Consider the following 27,585-nt stretch of genomic DNA (forward strand, 5'->3'; position numbering starts at 1 on the left):
ATAATTTTTTTCTTGAAATACATAAAATAATAATAAAAAAACCTGTAATATCGGTTGATAACCGATATTGTGCACATATACATAGCTGCTTAATGATGCATGAAGACTGACTGTGTGATGCAGCTTATTAGAATGCAGTTATATGCCCCTAAAATTCCAGAGGGCACAGCAGGGTCACAGCATTGTTTCTTTACTGAATGAATCTATGTTTTTAAAATAATCAAGTGAGCGAATGATCCAATGAGCCACCTATGGCTCTGATGGCACTAATGTCCATTTAAAACCTAATAATCTCATAGCATACACAATTCTAATTGCAGTGTAAATGCATTCATGTCACCTATGAACAGTCTGTATACAGACTGGCCACATTGCAGACTAAAAAGTGTAATAAATTCTATATTGAATCAAAATACTTCTCTCTAAAGCAACTGTCTGGTAATTTCTATTCAATACCTTTCTCATCTAACACAATAATGACTTTAAATTATCTTTTGGGTGGTCATTTCTCAGCCCAAATTGATGTGTGATTAATTTGCGATGACTGTAATAAGTAAGGATTACAATGTGTTCAGACGAAACAGTATAGAATTTCAACATTACCCATTTATCGGTTATGGGCCATAACATTTCATAAAAGCAATAAAATCACTGTAACACTCCCTCAGGTAGCTTTCATTTAAAATATTCACAATCACACTTTTCAGATACAGCTTATATTGCCCTGACTATTTGAAAATTTTAGATTTAACTGTGCCTCGCTGTACAGAAAGGGAGACAAAAACACTCTGAATCATATCGGCGCACACAGCCCAAAGACACACCGGCGCGTGGAGGCCGATTTGGTTTTTCTATGGATGATGGAGACTGAGACAGCCAGATCATCTCATTCAACTCCTACACACATGCACACGACAGGACAGTGTTCACATCACACCTCATAGATGCTGCTGTGATCAGGACAAACGCGGCTATGAGGGCTGCATCCACCACATGCTGGAAATGCAAATTCAGTTTAAATTAATACAATTTCTGTCATCATGAATTCTGATGTCTGATTGGATACTCAAACAAACTGGTGTCAAGTCAGGTCACATACTCCGTTTGAACCTTCACACATCATGGAAAGTAGTCATTAATAATCCTTGGCAACCGAGTAAGTGACACATCACCGCTGGATGAAAACCGGCCTCATTTGTGGTGTGGCCAGCATTAGTTCATGGGTCTGCTTGTGTGTAGGAGTAGCTGTGCTGTTGAAAAGACATTACTCATCCTGTGATAGAGTGAAAACCCATTCGGTGAGGCTTTATCTTATTTCAGTCTTCATCACGCTGAGCTGTTAGCTCTCTATTACGCCGGACAATCGATAGATGAACATCTTCATGCCGTTGAGAGAATAAAAAAAATAAAAAAAAGAGATGTCATGTGAAAGAGATATCAGATACATCATAACCGTAAACAGCGCATCATTGGTTTAAATGGTTCAGAAACAAACACAACAAGGCCAAATTAATGGAGATTAAAAGCAAATTAATTCTAAATAATGTGAATACTGAGTGCAAGAACTCATTAAATAATCACACGAGGCATCATAAGGGAATGATTAATACAGAATTTCCTACAGATCTCTTTTACCTGAAGCCAATGGCTTACAATTATGAATAAATATGAATAACTGAAGATATTCATAATTAGAAATTGTTTAATAGTTTCTTAACTGATACAGATGATTGTGCAATTGTCTGATAATTAATATCCAAAACTGAATTTTAATTAGTTAAGTTTAATTTCTGTATTTTGACAATAATGTAATGATCATTATACTTATCAATAATAATAGTCATCATCATAATAATGGTAATAACTATAATATAATTGTTACTATTTTATTTCTTATTATTATTTTATATATATTTTTCTTATTAGTATTACTATTATTGTTATTATATATTGTTTTTATAGTATTATTTTGTAGTAATTATTTATATTTATATATATATATATATATATATATATATAATTGGATGTATATTATATACTGTAGTAAATAATACATATATTACAATATATATATATTATATTTTGTAGTATTGTATTACATATTAGTTCATTTGCAATCAAGATGGTCACACGTTTTTATATGTTTTGTCTAAATGTTAAGCCACACATTTCTCACTTTCTAAAAAAATATAAAAAGTTATTAAAATATTTAATAATTAATATATAATACATTAAATAAGTTACTTTATTACTTTGGTAATATTTTAAGTTAATGTAATAGTATAATTCAAATTAAATTGGTTGTTCTTCATGTGTTTTAATGCACTATAGTATTTTGGTATACAGGGATAAGCAGATAAGTATTATATTGCATCAAGGCTCTATTACCATCCCAACACATCACATTCCTCTTTGAGGACGGAAAGGACAGTGGAAATGAAAGGACAGGATTCTTGCCTTCCTCGTCTCAGTCTTGTGGGCCGTGGCTGATGTCCAGAGCTGATATTCCCAGTCTGGCACAGAATTAATGAGCCCAACTCTTATCTGGCTGCTCTGTAGCCATAGAGAATAATGATTACCTCCAGAAATGCCCTGATAAATCAATGGGGCAAAGAAAGTGGGGGCATTTCTCTGGCCCGTCTACGCCAACTAACAATGCTACAGATTTCCAGTCATAGACCAACAATCAGACTCTAATAAGCCAACCAAACATTTATACAAAGATAAAGGTGAATTGATAAAAGCGGTAAGAAAAATCATTTAATTGCATGTGGGATTAAAGCAAAAGAAGTGGTGCATGAATGATGCGCTAATAGCGTCATCCAAAAGTTAGGCAGTTTGATCTCAGTTGTGTCCTCAAACGTCTAACCTCTTAAATTACTAAGGTGGAGTTAATTTGGGAGCCCAGCGCAGGCTGTCCATCTTTGTGTCAGGACTAACACCTCTGAGAAGCTCTAATTGTGCAGGAATAATGATTTGATCGATAAGAGGACGATTCCTCAGCACTGGAGAGGAACGGTACTGACTTTACATTACACAAGCATGTCTCTACCTTTCATGGTTCCTAAGACTGAAAAAACAATTTGTAGCATTTTTATTTATTGCATGCACTATATATATATATATATATATATATATATATATACACACACATATACATACAGTGCCCTCCATAAGTATTGGAACAGTAAAGACAAAATTGTTATGTTTGCTGTGGAGTCAAGAAATCTGTAAATATGATTAAAAGATGAATATGAGACAAAACTACAGAATGTCACTTTTTATTATTGGGTGATTCAACACAAAGATGTTTTACCAGCTAAGAAGATCAGCACTTTTAGAGTTTCATCTCCCCATCTGATGTGAGCATAAGTGTTGTAACAGTTGCCTCACAGGCCTTTCTAAGTGATCACCTGTGTCAGATATTAACAGCAGGGAATGTGTCTTATCAGTTATATCCATTGCTTCTGCATTCTGAGTCTTGCAATGGATGATGACACACACAAACCAGGATGAAGACGAGGAAGCCAACTCTGAAAGAAAAGCAAGCAATTTGGATGCTAAAAGAAAAGAGGAAGTCAATTAGAACTATAGGATAAACAAAGGGCATGGAGAAATTAAGAGTTTGGAAACTACTGGCGACATCAGCAACCAACGACGACCTGATCGGCTGAGAAAACAACAGTAGTTGATGACAGACAAATCATAAAAGCTGTGAAAATGAACCCTAAAACACATGTCTGTAAAATCACCAACTACCTCCAGGAAGCTGGGTTGATGCTCTGACAATCTACAGTCCGCAGGAGAATTTTACACAGAATTACAGAAGACAGACAGCAAGATGCAAATCTCTGATCAGCACCAAAAATAGAAAGGCAAGATTCTTCACAAATGTGAGCCAGTAGAGTTTTGGAACTGAGTTGATGGACCGATGAGACAAATATTATCCTTTATCTAAGTGATTGGAAAGCAAAAGTGTGGAGAAAAAAGGGAACTGAGAATTATCCTAAGCATACAACCTCATCTGTAAAGCTTGGTGGAGGTGGTGTCATGGCATGGGCAAGCATGGATGTCTCTAGAACAGGACCTCTTCATTTTAATGATGACTTAATGTATGATGGCAGTAGCCGAATGAGTTTGGAAGGGTATAAAATCATCTTGGCTACCAATATTCAAGAAAATGCCACCAAACTCATTAGAAAGCACTTCATATTGGATCAGGACAATGACCCAAAACAGCCTGCCAGTTCAGTCAAAGGCTTTATCAGGGCAAAGAAATGTAAAGTGTTAGATTGCCCAAATCAATCTCCAGATTGAACATTAATTTCACCAGCTGAAGCAACAGTTGGAATTGGCTGCATAAAAGGCTGGAGAAAAGCATTTCTAAGCATAAGACAAAGAGTCTGGTGATGTCTATGGGTTGCAGACTCACTGCTCTGATTAAATATTAGCTTTTAATCTTTTACATCTGCCTTAAATTCAACTGTTCCAATACTTATGCTCACATCAAATAGTGGGATGAACTCTAAAAGTGCTGTCCTTTTTATTTGGTAAAACATGTATGTGTCGAAAGACCTAATAATAAAATGTGACATTCTGTAGTTTTGTCGCATATTCATCTTTTAATCATATTTGCAAATGTCTTGACTCCACAGCAGAGAAAGCAACTTTGTCTTTACTGTTCCAATACTTATGGAGGGCACTGTATATGTATGTATGTATATATGTATATATATATATATATATATATATATATATATATATATATATATATATATATATATATATATATAATGGGGATGCACAATATATTGGTGCCATTTCATTTTTTTTTTTTTTTTTTTCACTTCTATAACATTAATTAATTTATATTGGAAATTCACAGAGCCCTGTACATGAGATGAAATTTAGTATATATAACATGACCGTGACTTTAAGAATTCCAATGAAATTGTGGTAACGAATTAAGAATTTGCCACATACAAATTTGTTCCCTTGTTTTGATGTAATTAAAACATTTGTACAATGTGGCCACGATTTACGAAAATAAGGGAACAAATTAAGTTGTGCAAACAAATTCTTAATTTGCAAAAAAGAATGAACTAAAACAAGGTAACAAATTATTAAAATGAGGGAATAAATTAATAAAACAAGGCAAATTATGAATAAAACAATGGAACAAATTCTTATTAATATATTTTTGTCCATGTCATGTACAGGGCTATGCAAATATTTAATATTTATATATGTTTACATTTAGATTAACTTTACTGCAATCTAACAAACAGAAAGTTGATCTTCAAAAACACTAATAATTTTATATATTACTGTTTTAATATATTACTGTTAGATGCAATCTTTAGCAAATTTCTAAATGAATATATATATTTTTTTCATACTGTACACATTATAATATTGTGATACATAAATTTAGCACTTTTAGCATTTACAGTGGCTGATTTTAGTTTTTATTGTTTTATTTGTAATTTATTTATTTAGACAAAATATTTTAAAATGAATGTAAAAAAAAAAAGTCATTGTGTTTTTGGTCTTATTGTGCATGATTTAATGCACATAGACAAATAATAAAATGTAATAACTTTTTTTTATTTTTATAAAACACATGGAAATAGACAACAATGAAAAACATCTGTTGTCTAAAAGTAAATCTCTCACATGGAGTGTGCAGCAGGTCTAGCAGATCCTGCAGGAATAAAATAAAGACGCACACACAAAGGTGTTGGTAAATGTGAGGGGTAAGAGCAGCTGTTGGACGATGTAATTACTGTGGGGCCGAACAGCTGGAGGGGGCTGAACACCTTCATAACTCACAGAAACATATCAAACTTGCTCGGCTACCAACAAACTTAATTACCCTCCGCATACATCACCACTCTGTTTCACGTCCATAAAAGTGGCCAAACGCACACAAAACAATGCTGCCGCTGCTGGCGGTTTGATGACTGGGTCACTGGTGTCCTATAGAAGTAAATGAGATGTCAGGAAATTTGATGTCTGGCTACACATAAACCATGTCTCATTGCTAGGAAAAACTTGTTGTCTGGCTCTTGGCATGAATAAAGCATCATTGGTCTAATTAAAGGGCCACTTTTAAAAGTGTAGCTAGTAAAAAGTCTTGTCTTTATGGTGGTTGGATGAATCCTAATGTGTTAAATTCATGGGGCTCATGGGTTCGATTTCCAACAAATACACGAACAGATAAAAGGTCTATTATAAATATATTTTTTCAACTACAAAATATGTTGTACACACATACAACCATTCAAAAGTTTGTGGTCGGTAAGAATTTTTGATGTTTTATACTCTAAAAGGGTTACTCCACCGCAAAATGAAAATTTAGTCATTAATCACTTACCCCCATATCATTCCAAACCTTTAAAAGTTTCGTTCATCTTCGGAACACAATTTAAGATATTTTGGATGAAAATTGTGAGGCTTGAGACTGTCCCATAGACTGCCAAGTAAATAAGAGTGTCAAGGTCCAGGAAAGTATGAAAAGCATCATCAGAATAGTCCATCTGGCATCAGTGATTCAACCGTAACGTTATGAAGTACACGAAGAAAACAAAAATAACAATTTTATTCAGCAATTCCTAAAGTCGTTATTTTTGTTTTCTTCATGTACAAAAAGGTATTCTCGTCACTTCATAACGTTATGGTTTAATCACTGATGGCAGATGGACTATTCTGATGATGCTTTTCATACTTTTATGGACCTTGACACTGTTATTTATTTGGCAGTCTATGGGACAGTCTCAAGCCTACCGATTTTCATCCAAAATATCTTAAATTGTGTTTCGAAGATGAACGAAGCTTTTACGGGTTTGGATCAACATGAGGGTAAGTGATTAATGACAAAATTTTCATTTTGGGATGGAGTATCCCTCTAATAGTGTACACACCAAAAGCTAATCTAATTATATATACAAAGTGGATTACATACAAAGTCAATGCAAAGACGCAAATACACGCTAATTTGCAATTTGTTGGGGCGAGCGCGAATTGGGCAACGCGACTGCTGCAAACACGATATTCAGTACGCCTCGATTTTGTCTTCCACACAAGCTGAAAAATTTCAACTCGAGTGGAAAATTTGCATGATGCGTTGTCACGCAAGCCAATAAGCAAAGAGCTTTATTTTCAGAGTATCAGAAAATGGAGGAGATCATTACACTATGTTTTTATTCGCATGAGTGACGCAAAACACATCCCATGAGTAATCTAGAGCAATAACATTCGCTTCACTTTTGGTGCACACACAATGAGTCTCTGATACTCACCAAGGCTGCATTTATTTATATGAAAAATTATATGATCATTAAATCACTGCAGCTTGTTTTTACATTAATTTTACTCAAAATAAGTTTTTTTTTTTTTTTAATTCAACTTGCTTTTTTTAAGCTGGTTTAATGTAATTTATCTTGAAATGCCAAGATTATTATACTTAATTTTAGGCAGCAACTGAAATTAAGCTTTTAACTTGAAATAGGTGGACATTTTTTACATTGTACAGTAAAATGATATTATAAAATATTATTAGAATTATTACATTTTAGTTTTATTTCTTAATGTTATCAATCTTATAAACAATGGTGTGCTGCTTAATATTTTTGTGGAAATGTGATCATTTTGATCAAATGAATAAAAAGTTATTTAAAATAACATTTAGTTAAAAAACTTTTGTAACTTTAAATGTCAAACAATTTTGCTGAAACATCATGCCACACACATCACAAATTGGTCTGTAATTTAGAATCCATTACAGTTCCATTCTTAATGATTCTAGCTGTCAGCCAGCCAGACAATTTTAGAAAATAAAAAATAAATTTTAGCAGCCAAATGTTAAAGTTCGCAAAGCATAAAAATTCATGTACATGTAATATACAATACTGATCTTATAGGACAAACTAGTAAAACACTTTCAATGGCTTCAGATCAGTGGACCATCCTTATTGTTGTTTGCATTGGGCTGTAGACAATAGGCAAATGCTCTCAGACCTAGTATGTGAACAACCAGTTCTAGTTTGCATCAAACCACTCCACAGCCATGAAGCTCAAATGTCAAAAAACAACTGGAAGCAGAAATCTCATTTGACATTCGCCCCGTTAACCCAGAGCTGACGAACCATCAAAAGGTGAACACAGGCTCAGAGATTCAGACAGCCTGCCTCTGTTTGGGTAAACTCAGCAATATTTTCCTCACTATTTCACGGCCTTTATTTTATCCCACAGAAGAAGGCGTAAATCCTCGCCTTCTGCGGTCTATCAAAGTGGGCGATTTTTGTTGCTAGGTAACTGCATGTCATAGTTGAAGTTGGCTTAACTTTGGAGTGGCTCTGCTTTGAATGTGAATGCGCTGAGGCGGGTTCCCTATGGGGCAGGTGCTCGCAGGTCACATGACTGGCTGTTGACTTGTAATGAGATTACGAGCAATTCTGCGAATCTCAATGCAGCAGACCCCCCCCCCCCCCACACACACACATTCTGTTAGAAAAGAAGCTGCTAATGTGAAGATAAGAGTCCAGGAGGGAAGAAATACATAAAAGAATTAATGCAAATTGCAGTTGAATGGAGAAAAGGGGGAGAAACAAAGATGAATAAAATTGTAATTTAACAGACGTGAAAGATTGTTTTTCTACCTGGAGGAACAGGAAGAATGGCTTAGAGACTCTACAAAACAATACGTGTCCCTCATCCGAAAGGATTTCATGCCGTGGTGGTCTGTGATTCATCAGGTCACGAGTGAATCAGTTCAGATCAGTACAATTAAACCAGGACAGTGTAATTACACAGGTCAACAAACACCAGATGCATTAAGGCAAATAAAGCTGGTTGAGATGAGGAGAGATTTAATCAGTTTAGTCAATTGTATTAATCTTGAAGACAGGTTGATTAAGTAGATTTTATTTGCTGATTAAAAACTAGCATTACATTAAAAAGCCATTAAAGTCACTAGTTGATTATTTAAAAGCTACAGTCTTGGCATTTCATAGAGGACTGACTTGATCTCCATGGATCATTAGAGGAATGGAATGAAATGTAAACTGCATTCTGAACGTAATGACTTATGGCTCTTCATTTATTAAAATTAGAGAAAAAAGTTCAGCAGCAGACCTTTGTGACCATATATCTTGTATTGAACAGAGATTTAGAAGTGCTGCTCACTCGTATCTTGAAATAATGAATGGAGACTGAAGTTTAAAAGAAAATACACAAAAACATGTTTTATAAAAGTGGTCCTTACAAATTGTGCACTAAAAGAATTTGGTGGTGAAATGGTTCACTCAGAAATTGATAGTAAATTTCACAAATAAACCACAAATTAAATGTGAAAATTTGAAGAATCTCAGTTGCATACTCCAATAATTTTTGGTGTATATTCAAAGTCAGTTCTTTTTTGCTTGAATAGCAGACTGAAATTTAAGTGATAATAACAGAAAATATAACTGATTTGTTAAAAATAAATAGATTTTAAAGGGGTCATATGATGTGATTTAAAATTTTCCTTTCTCTTTGGAGTGTTACAAGCTCTTGGTGCATAAAGAAGATCTGTAAAGTTGCAAAGACTAAAGTCTCAAATCCAAAGAGATATTCTTTATAAAAGTTAAGAGTCAACCACACCCCCTAAAATGGCTCGTTCTAACAACCAACATGTCTACGTCATGATGTGTGAAGATTTGCATAACACCACCCAAATGTTCACACAAAGAAAGAAGGTGTAACTTTGATTCTCGCTGTAGTAGATGCGGTGTGCTTTATTGCGAAAGAAAAACTACTTTGTTTGGCCTTCCGAAAGAGGACACAACTAGAAATCAGTGGTTAAGCTGTATTTACAACACTTTTCCAGAACAGTTCAACCCAAATATTCAGATGTGTGCAGCGCATTTTATGGAGGACGAGGACTGTTTCCTGAGAGAGTAGACTACAATGCCAGTGTTTGTTTCTCTAAAGTGGGGCAATAACAACTTTGCAAGGACAGTCTGGCGCTTCTGACTCACAGCCTGTAAGTACATTTTCATATTTAAAGAATTTGCCACTGATAATTAAAACGCGAGTTTTGAGCAGTGTAGAGTAACTGTTAGAGCTTGTTCGTTGCTTATTTGATCACAAATGCAGACATGGTTTTATGTTTACGCAGCGTGATACGCAACGCAACGCAACGTGTAAAAAGACAGTATAAGTCATTATAATCAGTAATTATTTCCCCACTGGATGCAGCAAATGCCTCATTTATAATTGGTTTTTACTGGTTTTGTCTTGTCGTGCCGGGGCACACGGCATCGGTAAGGGCGTAACATTTCTGTTGCTCGCTTGAGGTATTCGGCCAATCACAATGCACTGGATAGCTGGCCAATCAGAGCACACCTCGCTTTTCAGAATGATGAGCTTTGTAAAAATCGACATGTTTCAGAAAGGCGGGGCATAGAGGAGAAACTATCTACATTATGTGAAGAATAATGTGATTTTTGAACCTTAAACCGCATAAACACATTGCATTACACCAAATACACAAAATAATGTTCTTTTTAACAATGTCATATGACCCCTTTAATATAAAAATACCTTTTTCTGAGTCAAATCTTTTTAAAGAATCAAATGGGTCTCATTTTTATTACACAAAGCGGTCATAAGGCAGAACACTTGAGATCTAACGCAAAAGTCAAATGGATCACTTTTCTGATGCTTTTGTAATTGTATGGAAAAGAGTGACCTGCACATTTTAAAAAAAAAATCTCCTTTTGTCGTCAAAAAGGTAAATAAATGACCATTTTAATTTTTAAGATGAACTATTAATTTACCTGGCATAAACTGTACTGCGTTTTAATATGTTTCTATATCTGTGTCTAAAAAAACTGTTCTAAATTCAGTGAAAATACACATTACGTAACCAATATTTCATAACCGAATGCAAAAAAATTGTGACCGATACTTGATACAGCGATTCCAAAGGGATATTTTTAAAGTTTAATATCAGTTAATAATTTACCATTCAAACAAAATTGTTGAAGCACAGGGCCTCAGTTACAACATTTCATTTAGTAGCTCCCGCTACAAGTTCATCTTATCTGAGCTCAAAATCAATCCTATCTTGAATCACTGGATCTCAGTAAATGCATTAGGACAGAGAACGGATTTAATGAGGTCATTATTGTTTTCCTGCAAAAAGGATTTGGTAGAAATTCTTGGCATTCCAGCAATAGCTTAATAAAGCTTCACCTGTTAAACCCAAAAGGGTTCAGAGACCCTCATTAGAGGCTCATTCCTGAATCAGGCGGGTGAGAGGCATACCTTGACCTCGATGAAATCTGGCTGTCCAAGGGCAATGAGATCTGCGTAGGCCTTCAGCTCATCCACATTCCAGGCCTTCACCAGGGTCAGTCTGTACACCGTACGCTGTTGCTAAAGGAGGAAACACAAGGAGGTGCTGTCAAATTACTGCTTAATTAAACCAACACACCCAGGCTTGAGGATATGAAATGGTATCTGAAACCCACTTCTATAATCTGATGTATTTCTCAGTGAAGCTGTACGATCAATGGAGAAAAAAAGATTACAAATCTATCACAAAGATCGCAAAGCCATTTTTGTCCCTTTGGGATAGCATTCACTAATTTTAAACTACTGAGATGAGGATTTGCTTGTAAAATTATATTGACAATAGGTGGGCAATATGTTTTTTTTTCCCCATGGCTGCATTATCTGCAAAAACACAGGGTGGACAATATAAAAATATCATTAGATAATAGCAAGAGAACATTTTTGACACATATTACACAACTTAAATTATTTGTAATTGTTTCCCTTTTTTAAGTAAATCTTTGCCCAAACATGCACTTAATTTCATAAGAACATATTATTAACAACAAATCACTGTAAAGTGACAAATTAAAGTGAAGAATTATTGATAGATATATATTACTATAATACCCCAAGTAATATTCAATATTCAAAACAATAGTCAAAACAATATTCAGCTGGGTTCCAACAAACATTGTGTGAATATGAAATAAACAATGAATAAACCCCAAAGAATGCTATTTAGACATTTGTAAATAATAATAATAATAATAATTATTATTATAATTATTAATAACTACCACAGTTTCTGTTAACAATAAAGGTAAATTTTGATATGTAATTTATTACTATTATTATTATTACAATATTTATGTACATTATTGGTATTATTATTACTACTACTACTGTTTCTGTTAAAAATAAAGTTAAATGTTTAATTTATTATTATTTTTATTATTATTATAAAATCAATGAAATATTGATATTTAAGTAACAATACATTATTATTATTATTATTATTATTATTATTATTATTACTACTACTATTATAAATAATAAATCATTATAAAATGTATTTATATATTATTGGCATTATTATTATTACTACTGCAATTATGTTGTATTTTTTGTACAATGACAATAAAGCATTATAATTCTAATTATTGTTAATAATAAAAGTTATTAAAATTATTATTATTAATTAAATTATATTAGAATGTTTTTTTTAATAAAAAAAAGTATGTGAATAATGATGCTCTTAAGATGTGTAAGTGAATAACTTTATACTGTAAGAGACAAAACAAACGAATCGTAATAGTTTGTATGAAAATTAATCACACAAATCTGCCAACATTTGCTGATGGTGACAGCCTAGCGACACTTGTAATGTACTGAAGGCATGACATAAACAGCACATCCCATGACTGACAAATAATTCAGAGCCTAAAGTGGGATGTTCCATTTCCAGCTATTGCATCAACGTAATATCTTGCTGACGGTGCTTAATATCATTGACAAGAGAGTCCGGTGAACATGGAGAAAAGGAGCCAGACTTTTTAATAAGAGAGCTTCTTCAAACTTCAGCCAGCAATACCCCAGGGTGTCTGCCCTGGGGTCCCGGAGTTGGGAGAGCACTCCGGCCCACATCATTACTCACAGACCCTCATGCGCCAATGCCCTGAGGAGAGGAAGCCCTCACAAAACACAGCGGGTGATAATGGACACTCATGCCTCCCATTCCTGTTATTGCACATTGTCAATCAAACACTCCGAGTGTCAGTATGACATTGCTCAGAATAATGTCTGTCCATATAGGCTGAATGTCTTTGTACGGTTGGTTGGTTTCTGTCAAAGTACAGATGTCAGCACAGTCGGCACTGTTCCTGATCCATGCTAACTAGCGGATTTGCAAGACAGGGAAGGACGAGGGGATTGAAGCCAATGAGAAAATCCAACAGCTGGAGAGGATCTGGCCTTCACAAGTGCGCTCATGTATGTGCCCGTGAACCAGAGAGGAGGAGATGGACGAGAGAGACGGATAATTGGAGTGGTGTGGCAGCAGGTGAGGGTATTTGGAGCAGCAGCCTGTTTTAAACCTGCCAAGAGAGCTTCATCTGCCCTACACCTGAGGCAGAATCAGGCAGCAGGTCAGCAGGGCTCTGTGAAAACAGACAGCCACATGCTGGACCAGAACAGCAGCATGCCAACATGCAAAGCTTTGTGTCAGCACTTCTTCACTGTACACTTTCACAATAAGGCAAGCCTCACTGTTATTATCTGCACTTCCGCATTTGTCACTTCTCACCAGAGCTCACTAAGCCTCATCCTTTGGAACCTACTGTAGAGTTGGCATGCCCATGTGCCCACTCAGATTTTTGATCCAAGTGGATTTTGAATGCATATTAAAAAAAATAAAAAAAATAGCTGATTTTTATTATTTATATTTCATACAATCGTACCAGCGTGATTAGAATGTGCAGTCTCCAGCTGCTGCGCTTTGGCTGGTGCTGAGTCAGAGACGCGTGTTTTTACAGCGCTGTGCATTATAACCAATCACACACGATTCTGTTGAGCTTATGAATGCAATGACCAATCAGAGGCATCCATTCATCGCTGTAATGCTGGTGTTTTGTTCACTCGCTCACTTAAGGAATTCCGTTCTCTACGATTCTCTCATCAGAAACAAAGCGCAGATGTGCATACAATGTACAGCAAGTAGGATATTCATTTCACAGTGTACACCACAGCTTCAGTGATTATCATGAGAGTTTTTGAGAGTGCTTAAAATGTTCTTTGCTTTCTTTCTATACAATGAAAGTGTTATAACAAGTAAATTACAATGTTATTTATTACATTCAAATTAAATACAAAGCCAGTCGTATTAAAAATATTTTATATCACACATGATATAGTTAACACGTTTGGGAATATTTTGAATAAAAAGGGAAAAAAATTAATAAAACATAAGCCTATATCAGTTATACTTCTATATGGCTGCTGTGTGTCATGACAAGCATAATGACCAAAATCTTAAATCACAATATAGTTATTTTTTGCTTTTAATAAGGTTTTTAAGATATTAAAAACCTCAAAGTTTTTGATACTATATAATTTTCATCATTCTTGCTACTACTGTTAATGTCACAGAAAAACTAGCATAAGCTTAAAAAAAAACACCTACAATAAAAAAACTACAATAAATGAGAAAAATAGGAAATGCTACATATATTGTATAACTTAATGAAAAACTCTGCAGAGTTTTCAGTGTGTAAAATAAATTTCTTATTATTAAATTTACAAAAGTGATTTAGTCAGGAGCAGATGATCACCGACCCCTACATGTGATTTTGTCTCAACATGTCATGATGTGACTGAATAATTCACTCATATTTGGACTACTAATCAAAGTGGCACACTATTTTAATATTCTGCATAAATTAAATTCACAACTTGGATGGAAACATCTAAAACCACTCAAAATACCTTAGCAACTACACAGAAACGCAGTGGCAACCATCCAAAACACTGTGGTATTTTCTTCCTTTTCTTCAAAAAAGTAATCTAGTTACACATTTGAAATTGCTGCACTTTATTAAACTAGGATCTATAAGAAAGAAAGTTCCTGTGACTTGGAAGCCAGAGCGGAGAAATTATTTTCAACCTTCTGAAGTCAGCAGGAGCAGGATGGAAATGCTAAGAAATGGCAGCACAAAGTTATAAAACACATTGCAACTTTTCTGTCTGACCTCTGTTCACCACTGTGCATGGTATTTTTAGCTTTGTAAAAGGTCTTAAAAGAGCAGGACTGTTTGCACAAACATCTCGCTCCTGAAAAAAAAAACTGTGTCAATCAAAACATAGGCCAGAATTGTCAAATGTTTCCACACAGATCACATTTGATAGGAAATTATTAGATATGCTGAAAAGGTAGCATATAATTGTAGCATGTCTTGTCATCTGTCATGTGCCATATTTGTACAATTTCCTTAAAAAACAAGAGTGCTGAGCAATGCATTTCAACATGAACAGCACTTATCGAGCCTGAGAGCTAGAGATCCCAAGGACACACTTAGTATGGAGCGATGGGTTCTGTCTGTGTGTACTTAACTAAACCCTACACAACTCAACCATGCAAGGGCACACAGAAACCTCAGTCTCCGATTTGTAGAAACTTGTAGAATACTTGAGATGAATTCCAATGGGTTTTCTTCGTTCTTAAACAGTTTTAAATATTTAAATGCAGAACTTGTTTGCATTTCAGTGTTGACACACCTGAACACAGTATACCATCTGAAGTCAGATTTTAGTTACTATTCTCAATTAAAATTGATCCAGAAACACTAACTTTATTTTATAAAAAAATATTTTATGACTTTTATGAGCCCAATCAAGCCGAGGCCTACCCAAACATCTCCTGCTGAATATAGAACAGGACTGAAACAAAAAGACTATTTTTGACGTTTGTTTCAAGTCAATATAAAATCAAACCTGACTCCATTTACTATTTTAATAAATATTCAATGTCTTACTGGGCACATTTTTGGTATGAAGAAAAAGTAAAATCTTCAGTCCAATATATTTACACTAATAAGCCTATAAATGACTCCTAGCATTCAGGGGTCCCATTCAGTATCATAACAGGTTGAATAGCTTCTGAATCCTTGGCACACACTGCTGTCTTACACCTCTATATGTGGGTTTCTGAGAGCTGAAAATATTCCCATGTGCAATAATTTCATCTCTTTACTTTATGGTACACAATCTCTAATAAGGTATTTTGACAGACTTGTACTAAAGCAATGGTTTATTCTTCCAACTTGGAGAAACATAAGGTCCTTTTTCATGAAAAAAATAAATAAAAAACCTGCGAAGATGCCACCTGCTATTACACACTATTCACAGTTTATTTATGTAGTGGAGAAAATGTCATCTGTGATCTACATAATGTGTCCAACAGACAATCACGCACAGTAAAAGGCACTCATATTTTGAAAAGAAAAACATTCTTGTTCTTGCTCAAAAACGTCATTACGATTCCCTGCTCTGCTGCATTGAGATGAAACAGGGTGTGAACTTCAAATATAAAGGAAAAACAAGAAAAGTGTCAGAGACCAGATGCAAAGACGTTCAATCCAGTGTCTCCCAAAGGAGTCTGCCTATATCTTAATTACCCAGTGTCAGAGCCCTTCAACTGAAGCACAACACACAGCATTTTTCTTTCCTACTCAAATTCTACTCTTACTTCTCTTTTTTAATTTTGTGTCTTCCTCATCAAGAATCCAATGGAATTTATAGATATGTCACAAGAGGACATTAGAACACAGATAAATTGGTGAAGATTATTAGTTGATTTTGAAATAAAAATCCTATCAACACCAAACAATATGGGGATACCGTTTGTTCTGTTGTACTGTTGTAATTCAGCAGCTTGTTCATAGACGTTTGATGTCTGTAGACTTGCACCGAACAACCTCTCATTTAAATTCAACACCCAGTGGTGTATAAATGGATTTCTGCCCATTTTATGAAAGTGTCTGAGGCGGGTTAAATGCAACTGGTTTTATGGCAAAGCTCCTTTTCAAGGTCATGAAGTCACACAGGAGAACATATATCTCAGGCAGTGCACTTTCAAGGTAACTGCTAATAAAAGTAAGAGATATTTAAAAGCTCATATATTAAGTTCCTAAAGCTAGTTTATCAAGAACAGGTTTGAGTTTTGTACAGTGAACAGTAATTACATTAAAAAAAAAACAGTTAAATGAATGTAAACACTAAGCAGTGTATAATACATACAGATTGCTGGCCACTATCTGAGAACCAATTAAGCAGAATCTGCACTAACAGCAAAATTAATGAGAAATTAAGGTTGTTGTTACAAGGGAAAAGGGAGAAAAATGGAATAGAACTGCTATGATGATGAATGTTGAGAATAAAACAGCCATTAATGGGTTTGTATTTATACTTGCGTCTTATTTATCTCTGACAAATAGAAGTCAGAAACAAATGCTTCGTAATTAAATCTTTCAGATGCGAGAGTGATGAATAAGCCACAGCACAATCAGTACAGAAAATGGTAGACAAATTGCACAAGGAATCAGTGTCAGTCTAGACAGGTGAAGCTCAAGAGATGGAGGCACAGCAGGTGAGCCAGACTTTCACCATCAGTATAAAGTCTGGTAACACTGCAGCTTATTCTGGTCGCAAATCGGCCACAGAAACAGGAATGGCCAGTTTGAATGGCATACGTTTATCTTCAAAATAAAACTTTGTTTCTTTCATTTGCAAGTCACTTTGGATAAAAGTGCCATCAGTGGCATCTGAAAACGACACTGCAGGTGATCTCAACTCATTAGAAAACAGAAGAGCACTTTTTATTCTTGTGTCTTTCTTTTTATGACTCATACGTGCACATATGTACAGACACACACACATAGAGTGAGCGGTCTGTTCAATGGCAAATGCAGGAAAGTCATTACACAAGTTTAGCACACAGGCGCAGTGAATCATCTCTGAATGATAGCACTTAAAATCATTAAGCAGTAATGCCAAGGCCCCCAGCGTAACAAACTGCTTTTGTCATCTCAGCATGCTGAACCCAGAGTAAGAGCTGTTGATGGACAGCACCTACGCATCTACTTCATCAAGCTAGCATTTTTAACAGAACTTCAGCTCAAAAACACATTGTTAGAGGACGACGCACGTTATTACGCCGATAAATCACAGGATTTGGGTTAAGATGAAATCAATCCTGGAGCTTTGCAGTCATGATGTTTGGAACTAACATAATCGATAGAGTGTTTTGTACAGGCCTGATATGAATTACAGGCAAAATAATGAGTGAAGAGAAGCTAAAAGAACAGCTTTCGCCAATTAAATAATTATATTTAGGTCCAGCAACAATTGAATTTTACACACAGTAACACACAACAGAATTATCAACCTTGAAAAACACTTAATAAATGTTGACTTTAGCGATTGTGTACCATGGTCTCTTCTGTCTTCATTTCATGGCCTGTGCAAAGACACAATTTTCATTAAAGTAAATTATCAGGAAATTATTATTCTGGAAGTGAACTAATCCTTTAAGAGCAATGGTGTTGATGTCCAAGTTCAAGCTGATTCATTAGGATCCACTATTTAAATATCACAAGCAACATACAGGGTTACTCAGGGTCTTGTACTCTTGATAATTACAGTTCTGTCTGGGTTTCTTGCTAAGCAAACCGTTGACAACAGTTGGTTCTAAAAAGGACTCCGCTTCTTTCAGAGTAATATTGCAAAAGCAGCCTTATACATCTAGAACAACAGTCTCGCCACTAAGACCAGAATTTCAGATTTTTCCCCATCTAAATGTGCTTTTCATGTTGTGTGACTGAAGTCAGCGAGATGGCAGTATTATATGCTCAAAACAAATCAACTCTTCTACCAGAGTCAAAATTCTTGTTTTATCTTAATTAAGGCACAGTGGACCTACCTTTTCACCAAGCGCTCTGAGACTGTCCAAGAAGCGCTGCCAGAAGTCTTTGAAGAGGGGACGGTCAATTTTCTTCAGACTGTCCTTGGTGCTGGCATCAACGCTGACGTAAAGTTGTGTAATGGGCACAAGACTCCTATAGACAGAGAAAAAGAGTTGGAGGGAGAATTAAATTAGCATTGTATAAAAAAAAGTCTTGCTTTTTAACATATTAACAAAACTAAAGAATACTGGAGTGCAGTTAAGCATCAGGATTTAAACCGTTTTGGCCAGCCAGAGCAAGAGGCTCTATTGTATTGTATTCTTTGTCGCTTTGCATGAGTAGAACACAAAGCAGCACGCAACTGAGTGATTGAGTTTTTGAGATGAAAACTGGAGTATCGCCTTGAGCAGGAAATGTGTACATTCAGACAATGACAACAACTGCCAGAGCTGCATTAACCAAATAAGACTCAATTGCTCAGTACAACTCTGGAACTGAGCTCTGCCTACAGTACCTATATCCGCCTATCATCATTTTAGTAAAGACATGGTTTTCCTAATTAGGGGATGTCAATGTATACAGTGCAATATTGCAATATTGCTGGCCACTATGCAGTAAAGCAAGGTATCTGAGTGATAAGTGATGGGCAGAATCTTCTTTGTGGTTTCCCCATGGGCAAGTTGGACAAGTCGATACTGCCACAAGCTGACATGCTGACCCAGTGTTTCCTTCAAACACTGGAGTCATCTTTAAAACATCTTGAAAAGAGTGGATTTACATTCATTCACAAAAATCTCAGCAGGCAGATGATAACCTCCTTGTGTTCTGATTCCTATCTATTTTTATACTCCTAGATCTCAGCAAGGCTTTTGACAGTCTGCCATAATATTTTTCAGATATTAGCATTTAGCATCACTAATCCTGCTCTCCTCTGGTTAATATCCAACATTATTGAAAGGCATTAATTTCTACTAAACCAAAACAAGTCCTGCTCCCACTGCTTATGGTGTCCACCAGGGCTCAGTTCTGGGTCCTTTCCTTTTTTAATTTACATAAATAATTTGATGGCATGTACTCAAATACCATTGGTATGCCAATGAAATGTAAATCTGTATCTGCTGACAGGTCTGGACAGGATTTCCTCTTCCAATATACTTGTATCCATGATGTTAAAAGGCTAACTTTCCAAAACTCAATCCCGACAAAACCAAAGTTGTTTTATCTTACTCCAATGTATTTAGACATTTTATTAAAGCCCTCATCCATTAGACTGATTTTTGACTTCATCCTCAGCTTTAAGTCACATATTAATCTTGTCAAATGTCTTTTCTCCACCTTCCTGCATCACAATATCTTGACTACTCTTTTCAACTTCTTTCCTGCTCTGCCAATTTATTAACAGTTCCCAGGTTCAGACTGCCCTCTTTGGATCCTTCACACCTTAAAACCTTATTAAAACTCATAAGTTTACTCTGGGTTCTTAAAATGCTTGTGCTTTTGTCTTCTGTAATCAGTTTGTCCTATTTTTGTGGTACTTTTTTACAGATTTTTTTTATTCTTACCTATTATCTTTTTGTCACATGATTTACAGTTGTTCACCATCATGCATTGTGAAGAAGCTATAAATTAGAGAAAAGTGCTAAGGCAACAAAAACTATTATGATGCAAAAATGCTGTAAATAATTTTGCAGAATTCTGCTCTAAAATCTAAGAGTGAATGTTTTAGAACAGCAGATGTTTTTTTGTTTGTTTGTTTTTTTATTACTTTGCTGAAAATGGACGAATAGAAGTGCTCTTTTGCCCTGCACATTCATTTCTGTCTACACTATGTTAAAATTACTGCACATAAATAAAACTAAAAAAGAAAATGCTATTTAAATAATATACTAAAAAAACAAGCTCTTTAAATATATAAGCCAATCAATAACAATGAAATAAGTCTCAGCATCACTGGTTATTTTGAGTTGTTAGTGTGAGGTTGTGCCAATGTACCATTTCATCTTTTCCTTTTGAAAAGAACGCAATAAAACATTAGCATACTGATATGAGTAAAGCAGCAGGTCCAGGATCTCATCATAACAGCATATAAGAAAGCAGGGAAGGCTCATTGCCGGGACCCTCAATGAATATAATTTTTTGCCTCTGTTGGTTTGCTTATCACGCAGAAAAGGCCTGCTTTAGCAGAGAAGCGTGACGAAGCTTGCAGCTACGAGATAAACAACAACGACTGGCAAGTGTTTCTCACTTCCTCAGCACACTGCCAACATGATATTCGAACAGTTGAGGTGACGTCCCCTCAACCTCAGATAACCTGCCTGATCTGTGAGAGGATCCGTTGTGCAGTAGTCTGGAGAATGAGGTGAGGATGTATTTTGCATTAAGCTGGGGAACAGAAAGAGAGATAGCTAAAAGCTTTTTGCCTGCTCCTGAAAACTCATGAATTTAGCACAATCTGGTGGAATTGAAGGAGCTGGGAGTCGAAGGAGCTGTGATTTGCAATTCAGAGCCTGATTATGGCTTATCAGTCCAGTTACAGCCGGAGTGGGACTTCAAAGACTGAGGGAAAACTTCAAACTGGAGGATGTTCAGCTGTTAGAACTACTGCAGATATACAGAGAACAAACGCATGCAAAAACAGTCTTTGTCTGTAGGCACCAGATCAGAATCACTGAATGATACATGACAAGATACATAACAAAAGTTTAATCATCATAGACATTGATGGGAATGAAAAACAAGTGTTTTTCAGTAGCCGATTCAGCATTTAGTCCCCAAGCCAGACAATTCCTTTACCTAAAGGTTTTAAATCCCACCTGATCTCCTCAGGGAACTGGGCGTTTGTGACGAGGAAGCTGGATATGTTCTGCTGGTGAAGAAGTCGAAGGAAGGAATTGATCTCAGGATACATGATAGGTTCGCCCACCAGAGAGAGAGCACAGTGCTTCACAGTGAGGCCCTCTTCAAAGCGCTCAGGACGCACTCCTGGAACACCTGTTATGTGAAAACACACAACAAATGGATAAAAAGTGGTCAGTGGTCATTTGGCCACTTGTTAAAGCTAAAGTGTGTAGTTTCTGTGCAACTAGGACCACAAGCAGAACTGCAAAGATAAGTTTTTCAATTATGTCATTGGCCATACAAGCAGATAATGCTGTGCGATTCCCAAATAACAACATAAATAGGGCCCTTTGAAATCCGTTTTATTTTCTCCCAAATTCCGTTTAGTTTTTTCCAAATTTGCTTTTCATATAATTTTTTTTTTTGTATTCCGTTTATTTATTTTATTTAAAAAAAAAAGAAATAATGGTTAAATTAATCTAAAAGCATGTCTAATTAATTTAAATTATGAAACTTACATAATTTACCATCAATGTATTAGATGTTTAAAAAAAAATATTTATTATTATTTTGTTTTTGTTTTTCCAGAAATACTATTTGCATTTGCTTGTGTGTTTACATTTTAGTAAATATATTTTGGAAAATTATTTTTCTGGTAAATAGTTCTTGAAAATAAATGTTGTATTAGTAGTAGCAGTAATACTATCCTTACATTCAGTAATATTATTTCTGTCACAGTTTCTTCAAGTTAAAACAAACTTTTAATTTAATTTTTATATTTTTATTTACACAGAGACACGCAGAACATGCAGGATTCATATTAAAAAAGATTTTTGCATCTTAATATTCACAGACACTAGTCCATATCGCGTTTTGATTTAAGCGTACTGACTTACTTAGATTTCTAGATTTATTTATCCAAAATTGCGTGACATTTCGCTTTATATAGTAATTTCCAGTTTTATGACCAGATTCTGCCATTCCATCCATGCTTTCTACATTGCAGAAATCATAGGGCCATACTTAACTTACCTCTTTACTACCATACTACAAAATTACCTAGCTAGTCACAACTGTTCCCAGAAACTGCAGTAACATCATTTGTTCGAACCACATCGGTTCAACTATATAGAATTATTGTTAATTACATCATGCAGATGGTGGAATAATAACTTCTTGGTTCAAGAACCAAATAATGTCAGATTATGTAAATTATAAACATGACATGTGAACAAGACACATGCCATTTTTGTTCTCCATTTTTTCTTTTTATTTTCTCTTTATCAATGGTAAAAAGCATATTCACACATGTACTCTGAAAAAAGTGTTTTTTTTTCTTGACAAATTAAAGGACATTAAATTTGTATACATATGAAATAACAGATACTGACTGTAAAACATTCTGTCTGCAAATGTTTTTCGGAACTATTTTTTTCAGGAAACACCAAATCGTTGAACTATATTGGTAACAAAAGAACTTAAGAATTATTTTGGGAAACAGCAATGTTTTTGAAGCACAATTATCACACAGTTTACTCTGAATTAAATCAACAAATCAACAAATATCTTTAAGCTGTCGCAACTAATTAAACTCAGAAAAACGTTTTAACTTGTTTTAATCAGCCCATTTAAAGTCTAAGACCAAAGAGACAACTTTGGAAAAATAGGGGACTGCAGGCAAACTTGAAATTGGTTTCCTGCAAGTTAGCAATCTTGGCTAGAAAAAAAGATGATTAACAAACTGTATTCTAATCAGACTGACAATAATAATAATAAAATGTATTTAATCTGTCAAAGAACTAACACTAGTGCAATTTCTAGTAGCCACACATTTTGCTCCCTCTGGAGTCTGGCTCCATTTTTGAGCTCTGTACCCTCTGCACAGCGTGCTTCCTGGCCTTTCATCCGCTCTGTGTTCACTTGTTTGTGCGTTTGTTTACTCAGCCCTGGGTCATCATGCCTTACTTCTGCTACATGGAGCAGTGATGTCACTGCTAAATGTCAACTGCGCCACCAAGCCAGAGAGGATGGTGAGACCAAGACGACGATGCGGAGGTGGTGCAATGCACACAAACTTGCACACACACACACACACACACACACACACACACACACACACACACACACACACACACACACACACATCTGGCACTAACTCAGACACTGGAACAAAATCTACAGAGGTCTTCATCAGTAGCCTCAATTTCTCTGGCTCAGATGCACCAAAAGTGCTAATCTTTGGACCAAAAGATATGTACTGCTTAAGAAAAGCATTCCCTGTCCATTTCTGGAAACTTAAAAAAAAAAAAAAGTTTGATAGGAACATTATTAGATTTTTGAAAAATAATTCCACCAGAACTTGAGTAATGTTCATTTTAGAAAATACTAATGTTTGCCATCTGTACTGAAAACAGATGATCAAAGACAGATGTCTTGAGTTTGGAACAGCAGAAACCTTAATTTGCGAATGATAAAATCGAATCAAACTGACTTTGGGACTATGCCACCCGACCTAATAACATTCCCAGCAGATATCATCAGAAAACTCCCTTTCTTAGCTGCAGATCTGTTTTGTAGCCATCTACGCTAGACATCTCTGATGAATTTTTCAGACTACTGCAGATGGAGAAAAAAAAATACAAAACATCAAAAAGTCTCCAAATCACCCCATATTCTGAAGTATGAAGGCAGTGCGGTAAAACAAAGTGATGTTAAGGGAGACACTTCAAACGCTAAGAAAAAGCACAAAAGGAGTCAGTTCCCATCTTAAGGTCCTTGAAAAGCCATCTGGTGTGCCCCCTCAATCCCAAGAAAGTCTGATCCAGATGTCCACCAAAGTACTTGACCTTTGGATCTGGCAGTGAAATCACAACCCATTATGAGTTGACGTCACCTGATTGTTGAGATGAGGAACTAGAGACAGGAATGTGTTACGTCCCAACGAGCACATTTTGGAGGGAAAAGGAAATTTGTTGGCATTAGATTGTTTTATGACACAATATTGGTATGTCATTGAAAAATTTGTCCTAAGAGTGCAGGACATAATTTTCTGCCATGTCTTACCTAAATCAAAGAATTTGCCATCAAAACAGAGATGTTGATCAAAGCAGCACGATTCATTTCACTATTTAATTTACTCATTTGTCAATGATTTGATTAAAGAGACAGTTCACCAAAAAATGAAACTTTTGTCATTAATTACTCACCCTCGTGTTGTTCTAAACCCATAAGAACTTTGTTCATCTTCAGAAAACAAATTAAATTTTTTTTTGCTGAATTCCGAGAGCTTTCTAACCCTCCATAGACAACCACAGACACATTTACATTTACACATGTCCGTAGACACATTTGTTGCACAAAAACAAGTATTCTCGTAGCTTTATAAAATTACGGTTAAATAACTGATGTCACATGGATTATTTTAACTATATCCTTACTACCTTTCTGGGCCTTGAACGTGTCAGTTGCGTTGTTGTCTATGCAGGGTCAGAAAGCTCTGATTTCATCAGAAATACCTTAATTGGTGTTCAAGGGTGAGTAATTAATGACAATTTTCATTTATGGACTATTCCTTTAATATCATGGGATTGAACCTAAAAGCTTTCAGTTAACAGCCCGGAACCCACCACACAACCACAAAACACAAACTTCATGAAAGAAAAAGAGTAAACTTTTGTGCAGTCTTATTTTTTTTACATCAGATTTCAGCATTAACCATCAACTGTTATATCACCCAGAAAGTTTGCAAAATGTTTTAAATTAATGATGAAGATGCACAAGGCAGTGCAATGGGAAATTTAACTTCAGTTATGGTAGCTGACAGTCAAAATAAATAAGCAGCGTTGTGGAAAAAAATAAAATGCTGCAATCACAGATATTCCTATTCATATGGAATTAGATCTTTCAGAGGATGCCAGAGTTGTAAGAAAAACAGTATATTATCAGTTCTTTCATATTTTTCAGGGGTTGTTTGAGAAAAAACACAGACACGTTTGATTCAGACAGGATCTTTGAAACACCAATTATCCAGAAAGGGAAAAAAGTCATCCAAATAGGGCTAAAGAAACATTTTCTTTACCAACCGTACTCTCTTCACCAACCAGAAAAAAAGGTATTAAATTTTTTGTTAAATAAAGTTAGTTAAAAACAAAACAAAAAAATTTTTATTTTGTGTCTTTTAGACATCTGTATGGTGTAATATGCATCTGTGTGGTGTAATGAGAACAATCTGCATAACTCTGTAGCACCTATGAGGCAAAACAACCAAATAACACTTTCAAATGATTCTTTACAAAAGAAGTCTCAGCAAGATGCCCTTTCCATCTGATCTCAGCCTGTCAAACTGATCCAGTAACAAACCTTATCCCCTTAATGCTGCTGAAAGCTGATGGATCCACTACTGATCTGATGCAGCAGATGGTGAAGAATGTGACAGGGTGCAAATGAATAAATTAGACCCAGTCGAACTGCACTTAGAGCCTGTCCTGTTACTACCTCCTGCAAACTGTAGTGACAGCTAAATATACTCCAGTATCTGTTGGACAATCTCTGAAAGCGGGAGGGTGTTCAGAGTGTAGAGACGTCAACATAGTGTTATGTCACACAATGTCTGAATAGCTTCCAACTGGATCTGTGCCTCTGAGGAAAAAGGATTTAAATATATTTGGCTATATTTATATCCCACCAGACAAACAAAACAAGTTATTTCTGTACAATTACAGTGCAAAGGCCTATTAACAGCATGTGTGAATATTCTGCTATAAGTGAAGTTTGTGGCACAACAAGATTTCCTAAGCATACTTTTATTTCACTTACACATCAAAATAAAAACAAACCCCTAAAATTCACAGCAGAAAAGATCAGCTGAAGGTACCGGGAGTCCGTACCTCTGAACTGGCGAATCATGTTCTTGTGGTTCTCCACAGCCTCTTGAATGATCTTCTCAGCCGGGTCCATTTTCCAGCGCCACTCGGTGCCCACCGGGTTGGTGTGGTGTCTGCACACAGAGAATGAGAGAGGACAGGTCCTGTCAGCATGTCACCATCACAGCATTACACACATTCCCCTGAGAACAACACCTGCACTGCCTGCAAATTAGTGTCCTGTGACCCTTTCAACAGCTCTTACATCACATGAAAGGGCATAAATGCCAGGAAATGTGGCCTTACTTCCGTCCCCTGCCACAAATAGCAACAGGAGCTGAGACAACGTTAAATGTGGCACAAAAATCCCTTAATTTGACCATGTGTAGAGCCAAATCCTATTATGAGGATGCACAAAACCACATTTTCAAAATCAATTAGTCAGTGGGTTGTCTGAACAACTAGCAGTTTTTTTTCCAGTCAGTTTTAGGGATAGTAAACCTAAAAATTTTAATTCTGTCATTAGTTACTCACTCTTTTGTTGCAAACCTTTATAAGTTTCTTCTGTCAAAAAAAATAAGATATTTTGAAGAATGTGTGTATCCAAACAGTTCATAGTAGTTTTTGGCATCAGGCAACTGTTTGTTTCCCATCATTCTAAAAAAATATTATTTTGTGTTCATCAGAAGAAAGAAACTCACAAAGGCTTGGAACAACTTGAGGGAGAGTAAATTGTAATTGATATTTTTAATTTTTATTTTTTTTATTTTTTTTTTAGTTAGGAATGAGTTTTTAGTTTTTTTTGGTTTTTGTGAATAATGGATAACTTTACAAATCAGGCCATCGTGATCCAATCCTATCCTGTGTGTATGCTTGCTAACCTGAATATTTTTATTTACAAAAGAATGAATGAATGAATGAATGAATGAAAGAAAATAATAATATTCTGGCCAATTTGACCCATTTTTAATGAAAAAAAAAACCTAAAAAGAAAAAAAAAACCTATTAAAAAATAACGAAAAATTAATAAACTACAAATAAATTAAGAATTTTTAAACAAACCATTGTGATCCATACATATTCAAAGCAAAGTATAAGTAAAAAATATT

At 35.3% G+C, this 27,585-nt stretch overlaps 1 protein-coding gene across 1 annotated transcript in view; it reads right to left on the reverse strand.

Moving 5' to 3' along the window:
- Positions 1-27,585, reverse strand: part of tyw1 (tRNA-yW synthesizing protein 1 homolog (S. cerevisiae)) — a 59,043-nt gene that overhangs the window by 9,465 nt on the left and 21,993 nt on the right. The window contains exons 11-14 of the mRNA XM_042739287.1: positions 26,501-26,610; positions 21,590-21,767; positions 18,794-18,929; positions 11,311-11,421 (exon numbers count right to left, since the gene is read on the reverse strand). Coding sequence (XP_042595221.1) covers positions 11,311-11,421; positions 18,794-18,929; positions 21,590-21,767; positions 26,501-26,610 — 535 coding nt within the window. The remainder of the gene's footprint in view (positions 1-11,310; positions 11,422-18,793; positions 18,930-21,589; positions 21,768-26,500; positions 26,611-27,585) is intronic.

Source organism: Cyprinus carpio, chromosome B15 (assembly GCF_018340385.1).
Source record: "Cyprinus carpio isolate SPL01 chromosome B15, ASM1834038v1, whole genome shotgun sequence".
Taxonomy (NCBI): Eukaryota; Metazoa; Chordata; class Actinopteri; order Cypriniformes; family Cyprinidae; genus Cyprinus; species Cyprinus carpio.